General features: G+C 40.2%; 1 protein-coding gene across 1 annotated transcript; it reads right to left on the minus strand.

Moving 5' to 3' along the window:
* Positions 1 to 1,484: 1,484 nt before the first annotated feature.
* Positions 1,485 to 19,206, minus strand: rfx4 (regulatory factor X, 4). The gene is made up of 18 exons (XM_070830920.1): positions 19,164 to 19,206; positions 16,697 to 16,783; positions 16,324 to 16,384; positions 13,175 to 13,298; positions 11,796 to 11,857; positions 10,987 to 11,200; positions 10,417 to 10,494; positions 10,110 to 10,273; positions 9,152 to 9,252; positions 8,998 to 9,056; positions 8,742 to 8,886; positions 8,300 to 8,394; positions 7,637 to 7,754; positions 6,328 to 6,447; positions 5,668 to 5,829; positions 5,384 to 5,549; positions 5,138 to 5,276; positions 1,485 to 2,554 (listed from the first exon to the last, which is right to left on the minus strand). The coding sequence occupies exons 1-18, from the start codon at positions 19,204 to 19,206 to the stop codon at positions 2,282 to 2,284; spliced, it is 2,211 nt and encodes a 736-aa protein (XP_070687021.1). The 3' UTR covers positions 1,485 to 2,281.
* Positions 19,207 to 19,758: the final 552 nt, after the last annotated feature.

The following is a 19,758-nucleotide window of genomic DNA, read 5'->3' on the forward strand; positions in this document are numbered from 1 at the left end:
CTACACTTTACCGTGAGTGTGTATGTGTGTGTGTTCCTCCTTAGAAATGCTCCCATGGGTCTCTTTTGCTTCACGAGAGTGAACATGAACATTTTATAATGGAAAATGAACCCCTGCATGTGAATTTATTTTGTTAAAGTTGTATTTATTTATCCACTAACACAAATGATTATCCATACAATCTGTGAGATTAGAAATATGAAGCCAGTTTGAAACTTCAAATAATATTCAATGTGATTTTTTTTTTTTAGTTTCATGCAAAGAAATTCTAAACTGTAGAAGAAATATCTTTTAATTAATGTGTTGCAGACTAATTTTAAAGCATAGTTTAAAAATAAAAAGGGAGGTCCTTGTTACAGCCACAGTATAAGCACTGTTTTGGTGATACCAGAGATGAAAGCTGCAGGTTTTCTCACAGCTGTCCTCGTGGTGTCCTTGTGCACACCGAGGATCACCAATCGTCCTCAGAGATCTACAGCGGATATTGATATTGACACTCAGGTCAGGTGATTAAATCACAATAGTGTGTTGCCATTTTTTTTTTTTTTTTTGCTCTAACAGGTTTTGTGCATTCAAAGTCTCGGTAGTGAATCCTGCAGGATTTCAGAGAGACAACACAGAGGATCTATGTTCCAATAAATAAAAACCTCGGCAGGGGTCAGAGGTCAAAGGTTACGGGACTGAGGTGCAGTGACCCCAGCACAGCAGGACATTCTCTCTATAGAAATGTAATTCTTTCTGCAGTGTGGCCCTTGTATTACCGGCCCAACCCCCCACAGAGTCGTCACTGCATTGAGAAAGAAGTAAAAATCAGCTAAAGGTTTTTCCTTTGCTAACAGCAAAATGTAAAGTGGAAGTCTGAGGGAAGCTGAAAGTAGAATGATGAATTTTCAAAACGCAGGTATTTGCAACACAATTAAATTTGTGAAATCTGCCTTAAATAATCCTATTATCAATAACAGCCCTTAAGAGGACTTAATAGATCAGTGTAATTCAATGATTAAGGTCATTAAATAGATACAACACGTGTTTACAGGTTGGTTCACATTTGGGCATGTTTGTGCATGGCTTAGCAGACTTTTACACTGAAAGAATGAGGAAAGAGAGGGATAACTCACTGTTTTAAATTGTGAAATTATTTATGTGGCAACATTTTTCCCAACATACACATCAGTTTCAGCTGTGATAGTTTAACAGTCACCACAGACGGGTTCCAGTGCTTTTATTTACAGAAAAGTGACTTCATGTTACTGTACACTTTGATATTTTCCCTTTTTATAAATACCCATAGGGTAATAGGTCCTCAGTAGCTTTGAGTGCATTATAAAACACACAACCCTAGGTTAATGCGTCCTTTACTATCCATACAAAACAGAGAACAAAGTACCAATTGTAACATAGAAAATAAAGGATACACCATGTTACAAAGTTACAGAAAATACATACTATATATATATATATATTTATATTGTCACAGGAAAACAGCAAAAAGGCTTGCGACAGAATACACTCGCACAGTTGTTTTTGAGTCACAGCATTCAATCATTAAAAAAACTATCCATGATGAAGACACCTTAACACACACTGATCAGGGATCTTTCTCGAGTTCATATCTGTCTTGATGATGTTTTGGCTTGGTGCCACTGTAGGTAACAGTTGTCCCAAAAGACCGTTAAGGCAGTACAGTTCATCCACATTCTGCAGCAAACAAATCTGCTGCAACGAGCCCACGACAAGATGCTGCACAGTGCTGAGCGACAAGAGGAGACAGCGGTGTCACTGAGATGGTACCGGTTGTCATCTTACAGCACACTGATCCCTCAGTCGTCTGAACTGACTGAGGGTTGGTGATGTGATCTGTGTGCTGACTTGTGAGACTGGCGAGGGAAACTCTGGCAGAGGTGTACATTCCTTAAAACAAAGGCACAGCTTGGCAGCAGCATTGCACTCTTAAAAATGATTTTGCTGCAGGTTTTGACAATCTATATGATTTGAATTGGTATTTGTTTTCCTCCAGCAGTGAGCAAAAACATCAATCGTTGAAGAAATTTCTTTAAACCTCCGCACAAATTACACCACATTCATCAGAGCGATTGATGCAATGAGTCTCTTAGAATTGTCAGTACATCCATATTATGATTCCTACTACCTTGCATTGGTACTCTCCACTCTCTGCTCCTCCTTTTTTGATGCATTTCATTGGAAGTGTTCAGAGACTTTGCATCCAGCACTTCAGCAGGCCTGGAGCTTGTGCCCGGCTGTCCAAAGCAGAGCCCACAGGCTATTTCGCCCAGCCTGTGGTGGCCTCTCCGTTAATGTAGGCAAAGCCGGGGAAATGCTGCGAGTGTTCGTACTCTGAGTTCCTGCGCGGGGCCAGAGGAGAGTACATGTCCCCGGAGGTGGCATAGCGGGATGAATGCATAGGTGGGCTGGTGTAACAGCTGTTAGCTGGCGACACATCTGGCCACCTGGGGGCGACAGGTGCAGGGTGCAACCGAGGGGTGCTGCCCATCAAGCAAGGCTCCATTCGAGACATCTGGCCGTTGAGCTGGTACTGAGGAAGAGGAGAAGGAGAGGAAAGACGTTACAGCGATGCAGTGATGTTGTCTACTGAGAGAAGCATAATATACTTAGTGAATAGATAGAGCTTCAACTAATGATTGCTTTGAATCAATTTAAATGAATCTGCTTGGCTCACACATTTGAGGAGGCAGACCTCACATGGAAGAAGTAGTTTGGCACATAACCCCCGTATAACATTGTTTTCACACTTTTTGTATTTTGTTTTTCTTGAATTAAACACACAAGATATAACGTTAATAATGTTAATTAGTGAGCTCAAGTTTCCACCTGTTTCCAGCCTTTATGCTAAGCTAAGCTAATCAGCTGCTGGATGTACAGTAGCCTCATATTCAACATAATGAATATACATGTGGAATTATTATTTTTTTTTTAAAGTTTATTTTTCACTAATTGGCATAAAAGTAATAACGTTTTAAGATATTGAGTTGAAAAATACTCAAAATGACAGTTCTGACCCACCATGTGTAACTTTTAAATTGTACTATATATACCTGAACAGAGGACATGACCCCAGCGTCCTCAAAGGTTAACTATAGCCCGGCTGATATCATATTTGATGCTGCGTTTGCCCTGTAGCGTTGCATGTGAACTGATCCTGCCAATGGTAATTTCCTGTCGGGGGAAATTGCTTCACAAGTTGTACCACAGTGGTCAAAATAGAAAATTAAGCCACTTAAAAAAATTAGACATCAGCTGAAAAAGTGTTTTTTCCTGTGTTATTTTTGTTGCCTATGGTGACTGAACCCAAACAGCTCAGACTAAGTCTGCCCATTTGACAAGAATATTTTGGACAGATGGGCATCCGACAAAGTTTTCTGTTCGCCTCGGCTGCATCCCCAACCTCTCGCACAGACAAGGCTCAGGCATTGTGCCCGATTTAAGCTCAGACAGGCTAAAAAAAAAAAAAAGTGGAAGTAGGACCCTTTTCCCTTTTCTCACTAAATATAAACACCACAGTCGATTCCATTATGAGGGATCACGGCATGGAAAAAGACAGTCACTGCAGGTCAGAGAGCAGAACAGACGGCTCAGCTGCCTCTTGTTCACAAGCAGAAAAGAGACCATTGAATAACAATATTTTAATAAACGCCCCCTTGCCCTGCTCTGTGGCTACTGGCTCAAACAGATGAAGAGACTATTGAGAGCTGGAAAGAGGGGTAACAGAGCAGGGCCCCTCTTGGCCCCGGCGGAGCCACCTTTCACTGTCCGCTTCCGCTGCGTGGAGAGGGTGATTCTTGGACTTTTAGAAACAGTGCGACCGCTGAGGCCCAGCTGATCTCCTCCCACTATAAAGGCAGCGGAGGCTGGAGGGCCCTTGACAGGAAATTACCATCAAAAGAGTAAATTCACACAAGTTGCTACATGAGCTGTAACATCAGCGACTCAATCTCACCCTAATAACCCCTTTTTTCCTCAGGTTTAAATCTTCAGTCGTCCATTTAATTTCTCTAAAAGGCCACTCTGATGATATTCTCATACCCGAGCTGCTGCTGCTGCTGCTGCTGCTGCTGCTGCTGCTGCTGTGCAAAGTGAACCAACGAGGGATTCAAGCATTCCCACACATTGTCTATTAACATCTGCATTTTGTTGTACATACACATGCTGTATCTTGACATATCTCTCTGGGCACATATAAGCATATATGTTACTTCTCCTTCTATAAAAATAGCCGACATAACACAGTGTTGCTCTGTGTTGTAGTTTTGTACAGTTTCCTCATGAGTTACTCATTCATATTCACTCACGTTATTGAAACATCATTTCCATCTTGTTCTTGTTATTTGAATAAGGTGACGCATCCCTCTCTATGAACATCAACATAATCTGCAGCTTTTACTGGAAAGTGACTCCATACAGATACTAAAGTACTCTCCTCAGGTACAATTTTAAGGTACTTTACTTTAGTTTTTCCATTTCGTGCTGCTTTACGCCTCTGTTCCACTTAACTTCTGAACAAGATATCGAGCTCTTTACTTTACCATATTTACCCGACAACTAAAGTTCCTTTGCAGATAAAAATATGATCTTATAAGATATAATACACTGTTACAGATTAAACCACCCAACAATGTGTAAAGTAGGTCAAATTTTGCCCACCTCACCTCAACTGAAAGTTCAAAAATACACTTCATATGTTGTGTATCAATAATAATAACACACAACACTGAAAGGGCTCATTATGCATATGAGCGTTTTGCTTTTGAATATTTCAGTCAGTTTTGTTGATAATACTTCTGTACTTGTAATTATGTACTAATTTGAAATGGAGGACTGGAGTATTACTTTTGTAATGTTTTATTTCTTTTCTCTTACTATTAATATTGAAGCGTAACAAACAAAACAGGTAATTTATATAAATACAGTAGCATATCCTGTACTGTATGCTAGCAAAACTATCAGGCAAAACTTGAGTTTTAGTTCCCTGAATGTCAATTTTAGAGTTTTAGTTTTTTATAACATTTCCATAAGAGATTAAAATTCACGTAACCACATTGATTGAATTGATTTCCATTCATTTTAGATGCTACTGACCCCCAGTTGTTGGGCGACTGACCTGTGCTGATGACCGGTGGTAGGCGGAGTAGTGGAGGGGGGCTGGGATTGCTGGCTCATGGGACAGACTGGGATACTGGCTCTGGATGGAGTGAGGATGCTGGTTGGCGTAGCTGCCATAGTTGTAGCTACCAGTATATCTGGAATAGAGGAAGCTAGTCAAAATTCATTCGAGAAATTCTCCAACAAAATTAAATTGTTTCCTAAATGCCACAAAAATGAATTTTAATACTAAAATCATAATTACCCATGCTCCTCTCTGTGGCTGTAGACTGGCATCCGGTGGGCAGCGGATGGAGGTGGGACTGGAGCGCTGCTCCTCATACAGGACAGCTGCTGTCCCCCCTCTGGAGCGGAGCCACCTGCTGTTGTCACTGTGTATGTAAGGGACCAGGTATATGACTGAACAGCGCCTGGTAGACACATATATGGACACAGAGACAAATGTGTTGGCGCAGAGGAACTACTTTATGTGCCCTGAGACTCCAGCTTATTTAGGATATCTGTGTGTGGCTGTGAGGCCTGTCTCACCTGTGGTGGAGGTGACTCCGGTGTACTCTGGGGACACAGCGGCTGTAGGGGAGCTGGCCGAGGAAACGCCCACAGAGTGGACCGACCGAGCGGGAGAGTAGGATCCTGGAGACGGGGAGGTGGGGGTGGTTTCTGTCAGGGTGAACTCCTCCTCTCTCTCTGCTGAAGGTGTCACGAGAGAATGTGTCCAGATAAAACAAGTGCTGTATATGACGGCATATTTTATGTACAAAATAAAGTGATAATACCTTCCTGATGCAGAAACAATGAGGGTGGACTAATAGTACTAAACCACTTCAGTAGAGCACTGAACACACTCCCAAAATACAGCTGTAAATATACGTTTATACTTTATTTTCTTGAGAGCACGAGGGGAGCTCCACAGACAAACCAGTTAATTATTTTAGGAAAAAAATCCAACAGTTATTTGCTGATTATTTTCGCAATTTGCTTGTTTTGTGCGACCAACGGTTCAGAATCAATGCTATTTAGTTCATTATCACAGAAAATGAAGAAAAGCACATCAACCAAATGTTTTGTTTTTTTTCTCGAACACAGACTTACGCCATTAAAACAAATGACAGAACATAATTAATGGAAATGTCCAGTGACACACTCTCTTTATTCAGCAACTTCATGGACTCCAGGTAGCGGCCTCACCTGTGCTGCCCTCTCCCTTCATGGCCCTCATGAGGTCGTTGGCCCTCTCCTGGCAGTGCAGGGACTCCAGCAGGTAAAGCACATAATCATCAAACATGAGGTGGATCAGGTGGAAAGACCCTGCATACAGACAGACAGACAGACAGACAGACAGGATGAGCTGTGCACCAGACAAGGAGGTTGTGGTGAAGTTAAGTGACTGATTAAAACGATGGCAGTGAGACTCAGCTGTGTGGAAAACAAAAGGATATCCGTGTTTGGGGAAAGGACAAAAATGGCGACGACCATTAAGACTGAAGGGTTTCTGAGAGCCTATGAGTGATGACATCACATCCTGCAGATAGACAGGAGAGCTGCTGTCATTAAAAAGAAGCGAGTGCGTTTTTTTCCGTGTACCGAGTCAGTGCCAGAAATATGTCAGCTGACCTTGGGGTCACACGAATGATGAGACAGTGGCATGTGAGGGAGTGTCACAATTGTGTCATTGTGCCGGTCGCTGCGGCCGCGGTGCGCATAATAAACACTTGTGGCTATTCAAGGGAGCGGGGTGTAATACTGACTGGTCATAAAATGGAAAAGACAGGCAAACACATCAGGAGAGGGGAGGGGCAGCTTTTGTTAATTAGCTGTTTGTGCACGGAGACCTGCTTTATCAAAACACTGCAACCAGCTGTGTCTTTGATATTCACAGACAGACCCAAGTAGAGGAAAGAGAGGCCGTGTTCTTTTCTTTCATTTTTACAGCTCCTCACTTTGGTCGTGCACAACAAGACATTAAAGCAGCCATTTTAGTTGTTTTTGGAACCGACTTGTGAACGTGGTTTACATGGACATGCCTGCATTCATTTTTTTATTCTTCAAAACTGGTTAGAGTTCTAATCTAAAACACAAGCATATTGCCTCAAATCTAAATTCCTTAATGTGAAGCAGGATTTAACCAAAAGATCTGTGTGTGCACAGTTATGTTCAGGTATATTACCATCAGCTGTGACTGTGGAACCTCTATAGACTGAGTGATTTGGAGAAACTGAATCTAATGTTTTATTGCTTGTCATGTGATGATTTATGGGCTCCAGTTTTTGGTTAAGTGTCCACGGATGATTATGAAAACCTTGGGTTTTTATTTAGGAAAGGATCCTTTATTTTGGCAGATTATTTATTTGTAGATCTCAATACAGACAAGGACAAATATCTTTGTTTGTATGTGAGAACTTATGCCATGTTATGTCATGTGTACATGACACAATAAATGTAACTAACTTTTCTGCAAACTCATGAACTCTGTCAAAGTTGTGAGTTAGCAGCTCACCAAAGCTGGGCGCGCTGTGGAGGGTCATATCCCGGATGACTCTGGTACCAAAGCACGACCACATCAGCAGGAACTGTTGGGCCACCTTCTTCAGGCACCCGGGCCTCTTCCCTGCCACCTAGAGAAAACATTTCCATGAGAAAAGAGGGGGAAGGGTCGGGATGCCGGGGTAGAATTAACCCCTGGGTCCGCACTGGGGCTTAACCCTCAGGAACGAAAAACATGTCAACAAGTCAACTATTTAATTTGCCCCCAGGGACACGCCTTCCTATTGAACTATTGTCTGGGCAGTTCAAGACGTTGCCAGGGCAACCAAATTTTACAAGCCCATATCTGGCACATAATGGACGCAAATGGGAAGCTTGAAGACATCATTAACTGGGAGGATTGCAATGTAAGTGCCTCTGTGTAAGAAAGCCACAGGGACGAGTGGCTTTCAGCAGCAGGTGTCTCTTAACTAGCAAAATAATCAGACTTCTGCTGCGCAAACACTTCAGACATTTAGTTAAAATCACTTCTCAGCATCAAACCTAAGAAATATATAAACTTCACCTGTGCAAGTTGAAGAAAAGACATGAGACATGTAAAGACATGTAAAAAGTCAGAGCAGAGTTTAAACACCTGCTTTCTGAAATGAGTGAAAAAAAGGATTTGCTGCCTGACCTTGACGACACAGCGGTCCACCATCGAGTCCAGCCACTCGATGTACGCCTCGATTGGAGACTGCTCCTCCAGCAGACGGTCAAACTCCTGATACACTGTGACAGGGAGGGAGTATGTAATATCTTACATCACTTGAAAGTTGAAAATCAGAATTATTTGGATTCAAATGTCATCTTTGTGTATCGACTTCTACGTGTGTGTGACCTCTGATCCTGTCAGGACCGGCTCAGAGGAGTGAGGCTGCAGTGAATTGAAGATGCTCCGCAGGGTGTTTCAGAGGAGAGTGAACTTGTTTAACCTTTTGGTCTCCATCATTAATGCTTTGACTCGGCTGGTCGTGGGAATGATTGTCCCTCGGCACGACGTTTGTGTGGAAGTAACGTGTAATTCTGTGTCCGGCCGCGTGTGTTAGAGTGGAATCAGCTTAAACACATGGACTTACAGTGGATAATAAGCTGCCTGTGCTCCTCTTGTGAGTCCTCCATGGTGTAAAGTGTCTGCTTGGTGATGCTGTTTAGGTCCACGTTCCTCCAGTCCTCCAGCATTTGAAAGGTGATGTCAGCACTGTTTATCACAGTCCGCGACGCCTGGGTACAGATAAATGGACAATATTACTAACACAAGCATACCCATATGCCTTATCAGCTGTGTTTGTTCATAGGGATTTTATTAAAAAACATCCAGGCTGCGACAGGTACCTGACATAGATGGTTTAAGGATGTTTGCCGCTTTAGAATCTGTGAAAACCTCCTGGATACTGGAGGCAAAAAAGGAGAAAAATATGGTTAATCCTGCTGCTGCTGTCTTTTAAACTTTCTGTTTAAAAATCACTGATCTGGATTTTATACTAACATTCAAATTTGATGTTCCTCAGATTTTCAGGAAGGTCATGAAGTGCTATTTTTAGCCACTCATCAAGCTGTTTGGCAAATTTTCGAATGACCTGAGTCAAGCTGTGTGGATGAGAGAAAACAGAAACACAATTAATACTTTACACACCATTCAAAATTTCATTTAATTTTCATTCAATTAATCTTACAGATTACTCTACTGATTATTGTCTAAAATGATCGATCAGTTTGTTGGATTATGAAATATCGCAAAAATAGTAAAAAATGCCAAGTTACCAGAACCTAAGGTGAGGTTTTAAAATTATATTAAGAAAAAGCTAGTAAGGGAACCTTGACTCAAAATGTTGTTTCTAAGCACGAGCATGAACTTTCCACATATTTAGGAAGCTGGAATCGGATAATTTTAAATGTTTTTGCTTGAAAAATTACTTCATGATTAGCTGATTTTGTCAACAGTAATTGACAAATCATTTCAGCCTTATATCTAAATTTCTCAATGAGCAAAATTTTTAACTGTACTTAAATATCCAGACCACAATTTAAAGGTCTCACATTTTTAGGGTTTTGTACTTTCCCAACTCTTTACTATTTAAGTGAACCTGACTGATTTGTATGTAGATCATTAGGCAAGACATGCTATGGAACAGAAGGAACAATTTGTTTTACACAATTACTGCTTATATAGTGTTATAATAGAGCAAAAGGATTAGTGTAGCAAGACGCCTTAAAAGTACATGGCTTTATTAATAAGAAAAAAACCTACAAGGTAGCCTAGAGTTTGGTAAACACCTTAATTCCCTGAACTAAGCTATAACTATGACGTTAATGCTAATGCAGACACTTAATTCACTCTGCGGGTTTGCACAAATAGAAACAAACATCCAGTTTTATCCAGTTTTAGTAACAGAGAGCAAGATGGCACCAAATTCACTGATTTTGAGTTGACTACACCTGCTCACCTGTCAGGCAGTGCTTGCAGGACGGTGGGCATCAGCACCCCAGAGATGGCCTTGTAGAGGATGGAGTCACAAACACCGACTATATTCACCACCGTGGGGGAGCCGAGGACGGGGAGCATGTGGGGGGGCATGCCCTGCCAGAAGTGCAGCAAGAAGCTTTGGACCTGAAAGTACAACACACACACACCATGATATTCAGTACTACAGGAGATAAAAGGCCTTCATTTAACATTTTTAAAGGCTGTAGGAGTTAGTCCCATACAATCAAACCAACACATTTTGATGGTTTAAACAGAAAAAACCTTGCCTCGTCAAAGTTGGCTCTAATAACAGTGTCCAGTATCCTCTGACAGTGCGTTCTGTACATCATGATGAAGGTTGACACCTGTGGGCAACAACAGAGTATTAATCCAACTGCATCACAAACTTAGCTTACAAACGTAGTTTTTTTTTCGCTTTTGGGGAAACTAAAAAAAAGTGGTACAAAAACAAGAAAATAAATCTTGTACAAAGCATGTGAACCAATAAATACATGTTACAGGTCCAGGCTGGAGCGGAGGAATATAAAACGAGCTTTAGAGATCAGCAAAACACAAACCATTTAAAATCATGGCCCCTCTTTAAAAGCCAGACAGCTAGTGCCTGTCCTTTGTCCATTGCTAGATCTTATTATCTCCCCCAAAAGATTAAGAGTTAGTGAGAAGCCAGCATATAAATCCTCAAGGTCCTTCTCTAAATGCAAACCCAGTGAAGGTCCCGGGGCAGATAAAAGGCTGGAGCCAGAGGGGGCGCAGAGATGGTGAGATGGCAGGGAGAGAGAGAGGAGGAGAGGGGGAGGTTGGGGCTGCAAGGATGGACTTTAAAAACTCCTGTTTACCCTCTCTTCTGGCAGGCTGGCGGGCAAATTTAGGTCTTTGACATTTGGAAACTCTGGCAGGAGCGTTCCCAGTTTGGAGCGCGGTGAATACGCCACTGTCTGCTTCGTGACCTCTTTCTTCCCCGTCTCGTTCACCCATGCCGCTCCCTTCTTGGAGTACATCACATCATAGTACTGAGAGGTCTCCTTCACCGCTATGCCATAGTAGTGGTACCTGAGGAGAGCAGAGGGCGTACAGGAGAATATTGAGAGAAGTGCTTCACGAATAAAGATATTATTTTTGTACTAGCATCTTTTAAGTACAGGCAGGATCACGAGACCCCGAGACAAAATTGTGAAAGAAAAACTTGGAACAACAAAGAAAAAAAATTCATAAACATCTAATATAAAATGTTATATAGAAAAAAAAAATTTCTAACTAATAAATCAACTAAAATTTGTTATAAATTCATTAATAAAGTTAGTTTCACCAGATTACATACTTATCTAAAATCTTATCTAAACATGAATGTATTGTACAATTTCAGATCTTTACTCATATCAAATAACATAAATGCTTTGTATTAGGTTAAGACAGTTTAGATTTCCTGAAAAAGAAGAAAGAAATTTATATTTTTAATAAAAACTGATGGAATTAAGTTATCTTAACTTGTAGTGTTGTTATGCTGTGTATAACTTATCTTAGCTTTTTTTTGTTTCTGCGTGTCCGTACTCCATGTTTAATTGAATTTGTGTCTTTTGTCTTGAGTTTTTTGTGTGTGAATATTCAGACAAGTGTGTAACAAGTAGGCAGTTTATGACCAACTTACTTAGACTGCCCTCTTGTCCCCAGTCTTCTGGTAGTTAACGCTGGAAACTGTTGCCGTATAATCTGTTTAGGGTAGGAGAGAAAAAGTTGTCAGTGTGCTATAAACACAGAAAGAGACTTTTCTGGTGTTTCATCACTTTCATCTCAGCCTTTCACAGTAACTCATGAGAGAAAAAGAAAAGGAGATGAAAACAGGTGACACAAGGAACCAAATTACTTCTTTATGAAATATAAACTTGTGTGTATTTTTTATGTATATTTGTATTTAATATAAATTGACATATCTAACTTTTTTTTAATACAGTGTTATTACTGAATACGTTGATGAACGGAAAATAGTGCACTTGTACAGTATCTTCACTTCTTGATGAGCTAGTGTTTAATAAAGTTTGTCAGGAGAACAACTTGAAAGTCTCATAGCTGTATCCCCGGGGAGGTCTGCAAGGAAAAAAAAAGCTTTGAGAGCCATCCATTTATGACATCCAGGGGTATTACTTTTTTTCTTATATCCACAGTCTCCCCTCATCTATCCTCCCACCCATCCTCTCTCCTCCTCACTCTCTTTCTCTTCTCCACTCCCTCCTTCTTCCTTTCCTCTCTTTTTGTCCAAAGAGATTGGCTCCTTGGTCCAGCTCCTGGTGCAGAAACTTTAGCAAACAGTGTAGCTCTCCATTGTGTGGGATGAAAAAAGAGGCCAAGCTGTGAAGTTTCTGTCAGGCCCCGCTTGATAAATGAGCAGACAGGGAGGCAGTCCGGGCCCTCTCTCGTTTTTTTGTCCTGAATCAATGAAGCCTTCCTAAAGGACACCCCACACTGCTCCAGCCACTGATCTAACATTCCGCAACATCTCACCCTTCCAAATTTCCTTTAATTACACATTAATCCAGGCCCCTTCTCTTTTTCAATATCTTCCGACAGGAGCTGCGGAGGGGCGGGGGTGGGCCGGGTTGGGGGTTGGGGCCTGAGTCCAGGGTACAGGGGATGGCTGGGGGTAGGAAGGCTGAGGAACTTCTTAGGGTTGTGGGAACAGACGAAAGCACATCTCCTTTGGCTCTAGATTATGTGTTCAGTGATCGACCGCAGCGCTCTGGTTGCTTCACACTGAGCTGCAGTTGATATTGCTTCAACAGCAGCCAGAGCTGCAGCACAAAACCAACCCGGGCATGAAATGGTCAGACTAATGCTTATGGCTGATTTGGTGTGTGAGATTACTGCTTTTAATGGAGTTAGAAACATCCAAATGTTGTTTTGTATCTTTGTCTGTTGAATCATTTTATTCTGATTATGGCTTTCATGTGTTTTAAGACATTTAAAGACGATTTTGAGTTAAACTGGATGCTAGTGGAAAAACCTTAATTTCCACCCAAGTTTGAATCTCACCTTTCCAAAGCTGGCTGCGTTCACAGGTTGCGTGTCGTGCTTTTCACTGAAGTCCAGGTAATGCATGTAGAGGGCACTTCGAGGGATGCACACACCTTCTGCTATCTCGTAGTTCTCTTCTAGCCTGTGAATGACAATTTGAGTTAAAATTTTTAAATATGTGAGAATGAGCATTGATAAAAAAAAGCATTAATATGAATGAGATGCAGCGAGAGAATCACAAACACACCTCTTGTGACCTCTCGTGAATTTCTGATAAAAATGTACAGTAATTTGATGTGTAAATGTTTAGGAAGATTAGTTTCATGTACATACATGTAGCACCAAACACGCACGCACCATAACTGTCTCATACGCTCCAATAGGATTAAATGTTCAGTGACACACAGAAGATATTCTGTAGCATGCAATTTTACACGTATATTCAGCAGACACTAAGCATGAGCCCATATATCAATAATCTTATGATTAGATGGACATCTACAACTGCTCCCGGGGAACACGTGTAGGACACAAGTCCAAAAGATGTGAACTCGCCTCGTTAACAGCTGAAGTGGGAAAATTCTAAAATACCTACATTTTCGTAAAAATTTCCCACACAAGAGGTTGTTCTTCATTATAATTTTACAGTGATCATATGTGTTTGGATTTTTAGCGTTGTCCTGAATGAGTGTGTCTACCTGATTCAAGTCATTCAAATGAGGGAAAATAATCCTATAATTTAAAAGCTTCAGCAACTTGGCATGTTGCTGTTTAAATGATTTCCATTGAAATATTTCGACTTGTAACTATTTAAATCTGAGTTAATCAACATATTTGATATTACCACGGATTCAAATTACTCCATGTAATGTGAAAGGGCTGTTGGTTACTTTCTGTAGTTGCCAGTGTTTCTAAAGTGCTTTTTATGGTGTCTTCCGCATGTGTATGAAGGCAACTGTTTGCCAACATGTTAGCCATAAGAGTGCTGTGGCTTTGAATTGGTTCATTTTTATTATCTGTCCAACAGGTTATGCCTGGAAATGCCTCCTCCTCTTGTGCTTCTTTCTTTTGTGGGGTCCCCCAGGGGTGTATTCTGGGTCCCCTTTTATTTAGCATCTGCATGATACGCCCAGATCATGTGTAGACATGATATTAATTTTCATTACTACGCCCTGATAAAGCCTGGTACTCGGTAATCGTTGGGACATTTATTATGTCTGAAATTAAAAAGTGGATGTCCAAAACTGCTGACATGTTTTGAAATTGTTTTTCATTTATCATATCATTTTTTTATCTTTTATGTTTTGAATTTTATTGACTTTTCATGCTTTGTTTGTACTGTAAAGCATCCCAAAACATTTTTTTCTGTCTGAGATGTGATTTCACCTGTTAATCTAAAAATATGCTATCAATAACACCTGCCAAGATGTGTAAATTCAAACACCAGCAGCACAGTGAAAAAGAACTATCCGGCAAAATTAGGAATAATAGGTCTTGTAGTAATTAATGATTATAATGTGGTAGCCATATTTGAAATTTTGTGTTTTTATTGCAGTTTGGATGAATTCCTTCGCTAATAAATCTAACATTTTTACAGTAGGAAGAGCAATGCCTCCCTGTTCCCGTTTTAATAAATTGTGTAACAATCCTTGAACAGTCAGCAGAGGAAACCACCGCGTGCAGTTTGAATCTGGACTTTCACAGACACAGGCGGCGGTAGGATGACTCACATTTATTATTTATGTAACAGTTTAGCTTTATGTACACACTTTATACACCTTAAAATTTTGATATAGAAATGTTTTCTATGTCTTTCTGAGCTTTTCTAACAGTATTTTTTCATCCCTACATAAATTGCACTTATATATTGCACTTTATTTTTGTGAAATATATACAGTTACGGTCAGAGTCTGGATCTGTTGTTTTATGAGCCATGACTGCAGTGTTTCAGTGAGCCTCTTTGCCCTGACACACACTGACACACTGTGAAAGCTGTGAACTCAATTACAGTTACTGTTAATGTTTTCAGTGGAAAAACAGTCATTCAGCTTTATTTATGAATGCCTGCATTTTCAAGACTGTTCAGTCCAACAGGGGTTATTCCCTATTCACTGAAAGTCACTAAAACCTAATTTTAGTGACTTTAGTGACTATCAGACTCAAAGTCCCGTGACAAAAGGTATTCTTTCTGATTTGTGGTTTAACTCATTATCATGGTTACAAACATAGAGGTATTGTTATTGTTACTTTTACTGCAACTTCTAAGTAAAATGTGGAGCAAATTTTACTGTATCTGCAAGAAAATATGCTCAATAAACTCAGTGCAGTGAGGCCAATTACAGTAGCATTTATGTCTTTAATACTTCTCTTTAAAAAGGCACATTGACCCAACTCATGTTCCTCCCGCTGGGTTTCAGCCCCCCACAGAGCAGGTTAAATCAGTATAAATATTAATTCAAGCCCATGTGCATTTTGAACGCTATTAAAGGGTGTAAGTGGTGGTGGGGCTGTGCAACAGGCAGGCACATATAAAGTAGAGGCATGTGGAGGGTTTGTCTTTTATACACACGGACGACATGAAAGATGCGCTGCATATCAAAGCAGCTCTTTGTGTTCCAGTGAGTCTGTATGTGTTAAATGTTTCTACTGCTGAACGTCAGTGCAAAACAAACTATGAGGACAATTAAAAGCTTTGAAAAAGAACAAATTAGATTTTTCTGAATTCTATTTGTGTTTGTTGCTAAAAAATGTTCAATGTACAAACAAAGGAAAAAAAAACATTTAAAAAATAGGACGTCACTCATGTCTGTTTGTGGTAAGTTGCACATAATGTACCGCTGACCTTTAATTCATAAGTACAGAAAAGAAAGCAGTGTGTAGATTAACTGGTGTTCATAGTGTCATCTGTATGTGTTCATGTAAAATTCTACAGTTTTTACCACAGGATTAAGACAACAAGAAAAAAAAGAAAAAATATGCTTTGTTTTGTGAGTATCATTGATATTAAACATTAATGTTGTGAGTGGACAGTGATGAATTAAAAACCATTTTTTGAAGACTATTTGAATCTTTTTGTTTTGTTTATACACATTTTCTTATTTTTATTTTCTCACTTTTATTTTTATGTGTATAGGAAAAAATATACAAATGTATTTTTAATGACTTACCATTCCAGAGTAGCCGGTGTTGAATGTGGTTTAGAGGCTCTGTTGTTCTCTTTTTCCTCATCTGTAACAAACAACACATTTTAGATTTTAGGACAAAATGAAGCTACTCAGGTAAAATGAGACATCACAAATGTGGCACCAATGAAAGTTCATATAACCGACACAATAATGTGCGAAACATTTACTATTTAAAAACTGTCACTTTTTCTGTGTAGAAACAATTTACATCTATTGAAATATAATATATACTAAACACACTAAACATGTATATTAAGGTTAATAAATGAGGTCTAGGAGACACAACACGACAGCAGCTCACAGGATCCCTCAGTGAAGGGAGTAGTTTTAGTGTCACGGTGTTGGTCCTGCTTACGTTCATCGTTGGACATGTTCCCCAGAGACGTGTGACTGGAGTATCGCTTGCTCTCACTCTCGTTGAGGCATCTTTCAATCCAACTCTCTAAAAACAGACATGATGAGCCACAGATCACAAAGCTGAACAAACCGTGGTGATAATACAACACCTCTTAGCAGAAAAAAAAACAATTTTATGGTGCTATTTAGACAAAAGTGATTATGAAATTATGACAAGAATATGATTTTAAAGATGTAACATCAGCTTGTAGCTTTTTCAAAAAATAAATTTTCATTCAACTGAAACTGGCCTTTCTGAAGTAAACTCATTTTGTCCTGCACTAGAATAAAGGCAAAGCTGTATTTACATAAACAGTGCAAATCAGTGCCTACACAGGACACTTTAAATGTCACTAATGTGACAGGTCGAGCTGACAACAATCGATTGTATGGGCAGCGGTGAAGCCATGGCTCTATTTGAGATGTTTTCACCAGGACGGCAGGAATCCAGCATTGTTCCCAGGAGACTACGAGCGTACACACTTGCTTAAAAGAGCCAGTGCACATTACTGAAGCAGTCTGGTGGAATAGAGGCCATTGTCCCGTTTTAATTTCTACTTAGAAACAGCTCAACTGGTGTGCTTTCTGTGACCGAGCAGCAGCAAAACACCAAAGCTTTCATGTAGAAGCAGCCTGATATGTCGAGTCGAAATCCATTTAAAATTCTTCCATTTGTTTCAAGAGGGATATTCTGTTTTTGATAAATTTAATTAAGAAGGAAATTGTACATGATTTAAATGGATGCAATGGATGTTTTATTTTTCTATTTTGATGATAAGGGACGACTTCTTTTTAAAGTCATAACACAGAGCAATAAAAAATACATTTTCTACTAAGTCTGGGGAATAAAAACTATTATGTAACCAAAAATGGAAAAGTAGTATGTGTACTTTTACTTTTGTACACACGGCACTAAAGTAAAAGAACTTAACCAGTTACTTCTATCCTTTTCAACAAGATAAAAACTCTCCACATAATATTTCTAGAAATTGCGTTGATCTTTTTTTCTGCATGTAACTGACAACAATCACCATAGCAGCTGTTGCTAGGACGGACTGTTAGCAGCACGGCCTGGTGGTGCGGCCCATGGTGGGATTCAGAGGAGGTCACACATTCAAAAGTTTTAGAAGTTTATACTCGATGAGGAATTTACACATCGCTGTTCGGCACGTGCTGATGGAAAAGGTCAGACTGCCGAACCTGGAAACTCACGGCCCTCTGAGCACAGACATGGAAGAAGATTTTTCTTTCTTTGCTAAAGAAATATTATCATTAGAAGCCTACATGATCTAAATTACTGTGTTTATGATTATCACCACCTTTGACATTGCTCACTGATTAATAGTACTCCACATGTTAATTATAATGTCACATGTTATACAATTAAAAAACAGCCTGAGCATTTGCATTTTAAACTTTGATAAAACACCACAAGTGTCACTGACGGGCCTCAACATTTACTGACTGTATTTGCTTCTGTCCACCTAACAAAAAGAACAAAAACAACAACAACAAAAAAATCCCCAAACAAACCCTGGAAATGAAAAAGTGAATCCACTGAAGTGAAACTAATTCTCCACAGAGGCTCAGATCTCAAGCTTCATTTGCCACAGGAACAGATAAATTGGGGATCTAAATAATTGGATTAAATTTGATCAACAAGTGAAACGGATGTTCACTCATTTATTAACACACATTCAGGGATAAACTGATCCATACTGCACCAACAAGTCCAGTAATGTCATTTTCTTCAGTGTAAATTATTACCCTTATTACCCTTCAGCTGACGATTTCATTCAATGAATCACCTAATTTTAACAAAGTGAGCCACTTCTTAGCATATAAGAAACTGTTGCATAATTTGTTTTATTTCAGTCTGTTAATCAGATTAGACACAACTCAGTCATGGATCTGAAAACCAAAATACTCACTTCGACCAAATAAGACACAAAAATATTTTACAACTAAATTCACAGTAAAATTCAGTTTTGAAGTTGAATAAAGGTTTTAGCTTTTAGTTTTATTTCTCCGCTCATAAGGATGGATGGAGATCTTCTAGATTGGTTTAACTGAAAAGACTGAAAAAAACAGCAAGAGCACACTTTGTGAATCCACTACAGGAGATTTAAGGGCTATTTGCCTGCTTTCTGTGACTTTTCTTTAATCGCTATGTGTAACAGAATAACAGCACTTCTCACCAATGGGTGAGCCAAAAAACACAAATTCAGATTAAAAATAAATAAATATGTGATAATAAGGTGAAAATTAACAGCTAAGCATCCAGACACATCTTCTGAATGACTGCAGAGAAAGTTTGAGGCATCCAGGAGAGCAGCAGCTGCAGCTCGCACAGCGTCTCTGAACAGACGCTAGTTTTGTCAACACATCCAGAGAAGGCAAAGCGAACAGAGTTTACCAGGACTGACCTGTGGAATCCATATCAGGCTCCTCCAGCAGCCCGCAATGCATCCTCTTCCCATCAACGACACTGGCTCCTCCAAGAAAATGGCTTAGTGCACGTTTCCCCCTCCTCAGCGGCTCTCCCCTTGTCTCGCTCTGTGTTTCCGTGACCACTGCCCGTCACAGGAGATGTTGAGGATCTGAGGTTCGCCCAGAGAGGGGTGGTGTTGGCGGAGGAGAGGGGGGAGGTGGGAAGAAGGGAGGAAAGGGGGGGGTAGAGACTCCAGAAATCCAGCGGGGGGAAAGCCAGACCCGTCAAAATGTTTGCTGATGTTTCATGGGAAAGGGGCTGATTTTATAGGAGCCCTGATGGGGACATGTCATTGATAGGCTTGGAAGGCTGATGAATGGCCCCAAGTCAGATGGGGATGTGGCAAGGCTCACTGGAAGTCTTTTGTGGGGCTGTTTTGAATAAGAAAAGCTCCCTCCCAACCAAAAAAAAAGAGGCTTAGATCTACGCAGTCCTAACACTGTGGCCTCCCCGTCTTCCATTATGGCATTTAATACGTTTTTATACACCCCAGAGCTCCATCTAAACATACATCCCTACACAACCGCCGC

The sequence above is a fragment of the Pempheris klunzingeri genome, chromosome 5, assembly GCF_042242105.1.
Source record: "Pempheris klunzingeri isolate RE-2024b chromosome 5, fPemKlu1.hap1, whole genome shotgun sequence".
NCBI classification, from domain to species: domain Eukaryota; kingdom Metazoa; phylum Chordata; class Actinopteri; order Acropomatiformes; family Pempheridae; genus Pempheris; species Pempheris klunzingeri.

Excerpts from the sequence above, each read along its gene's own strand:
- rfx4 (XM_070830920.1), bottom strand. The coding sequence starts at position 19,206 with ATGCATTGCGGGCTGCTGGAGGAGCCTGATATGGATTCCACAG. Across the intron at positions 7,755-8,299 it reads TGGACCGCTGTGTCGTCAAG|GTGGCAGGGAAGAGGCCCGG; the intron begins GTCAGGCAGCAA and ends TGTTTTCTCTAG. Across the intron at positions 5,550-5,667 it reads CGGAGTCACCTCCACCACAG|GCGCTGTTCAGTCATATACC; the intron begins GTGAGACAGGCC and ends TGTGTCTACCAG.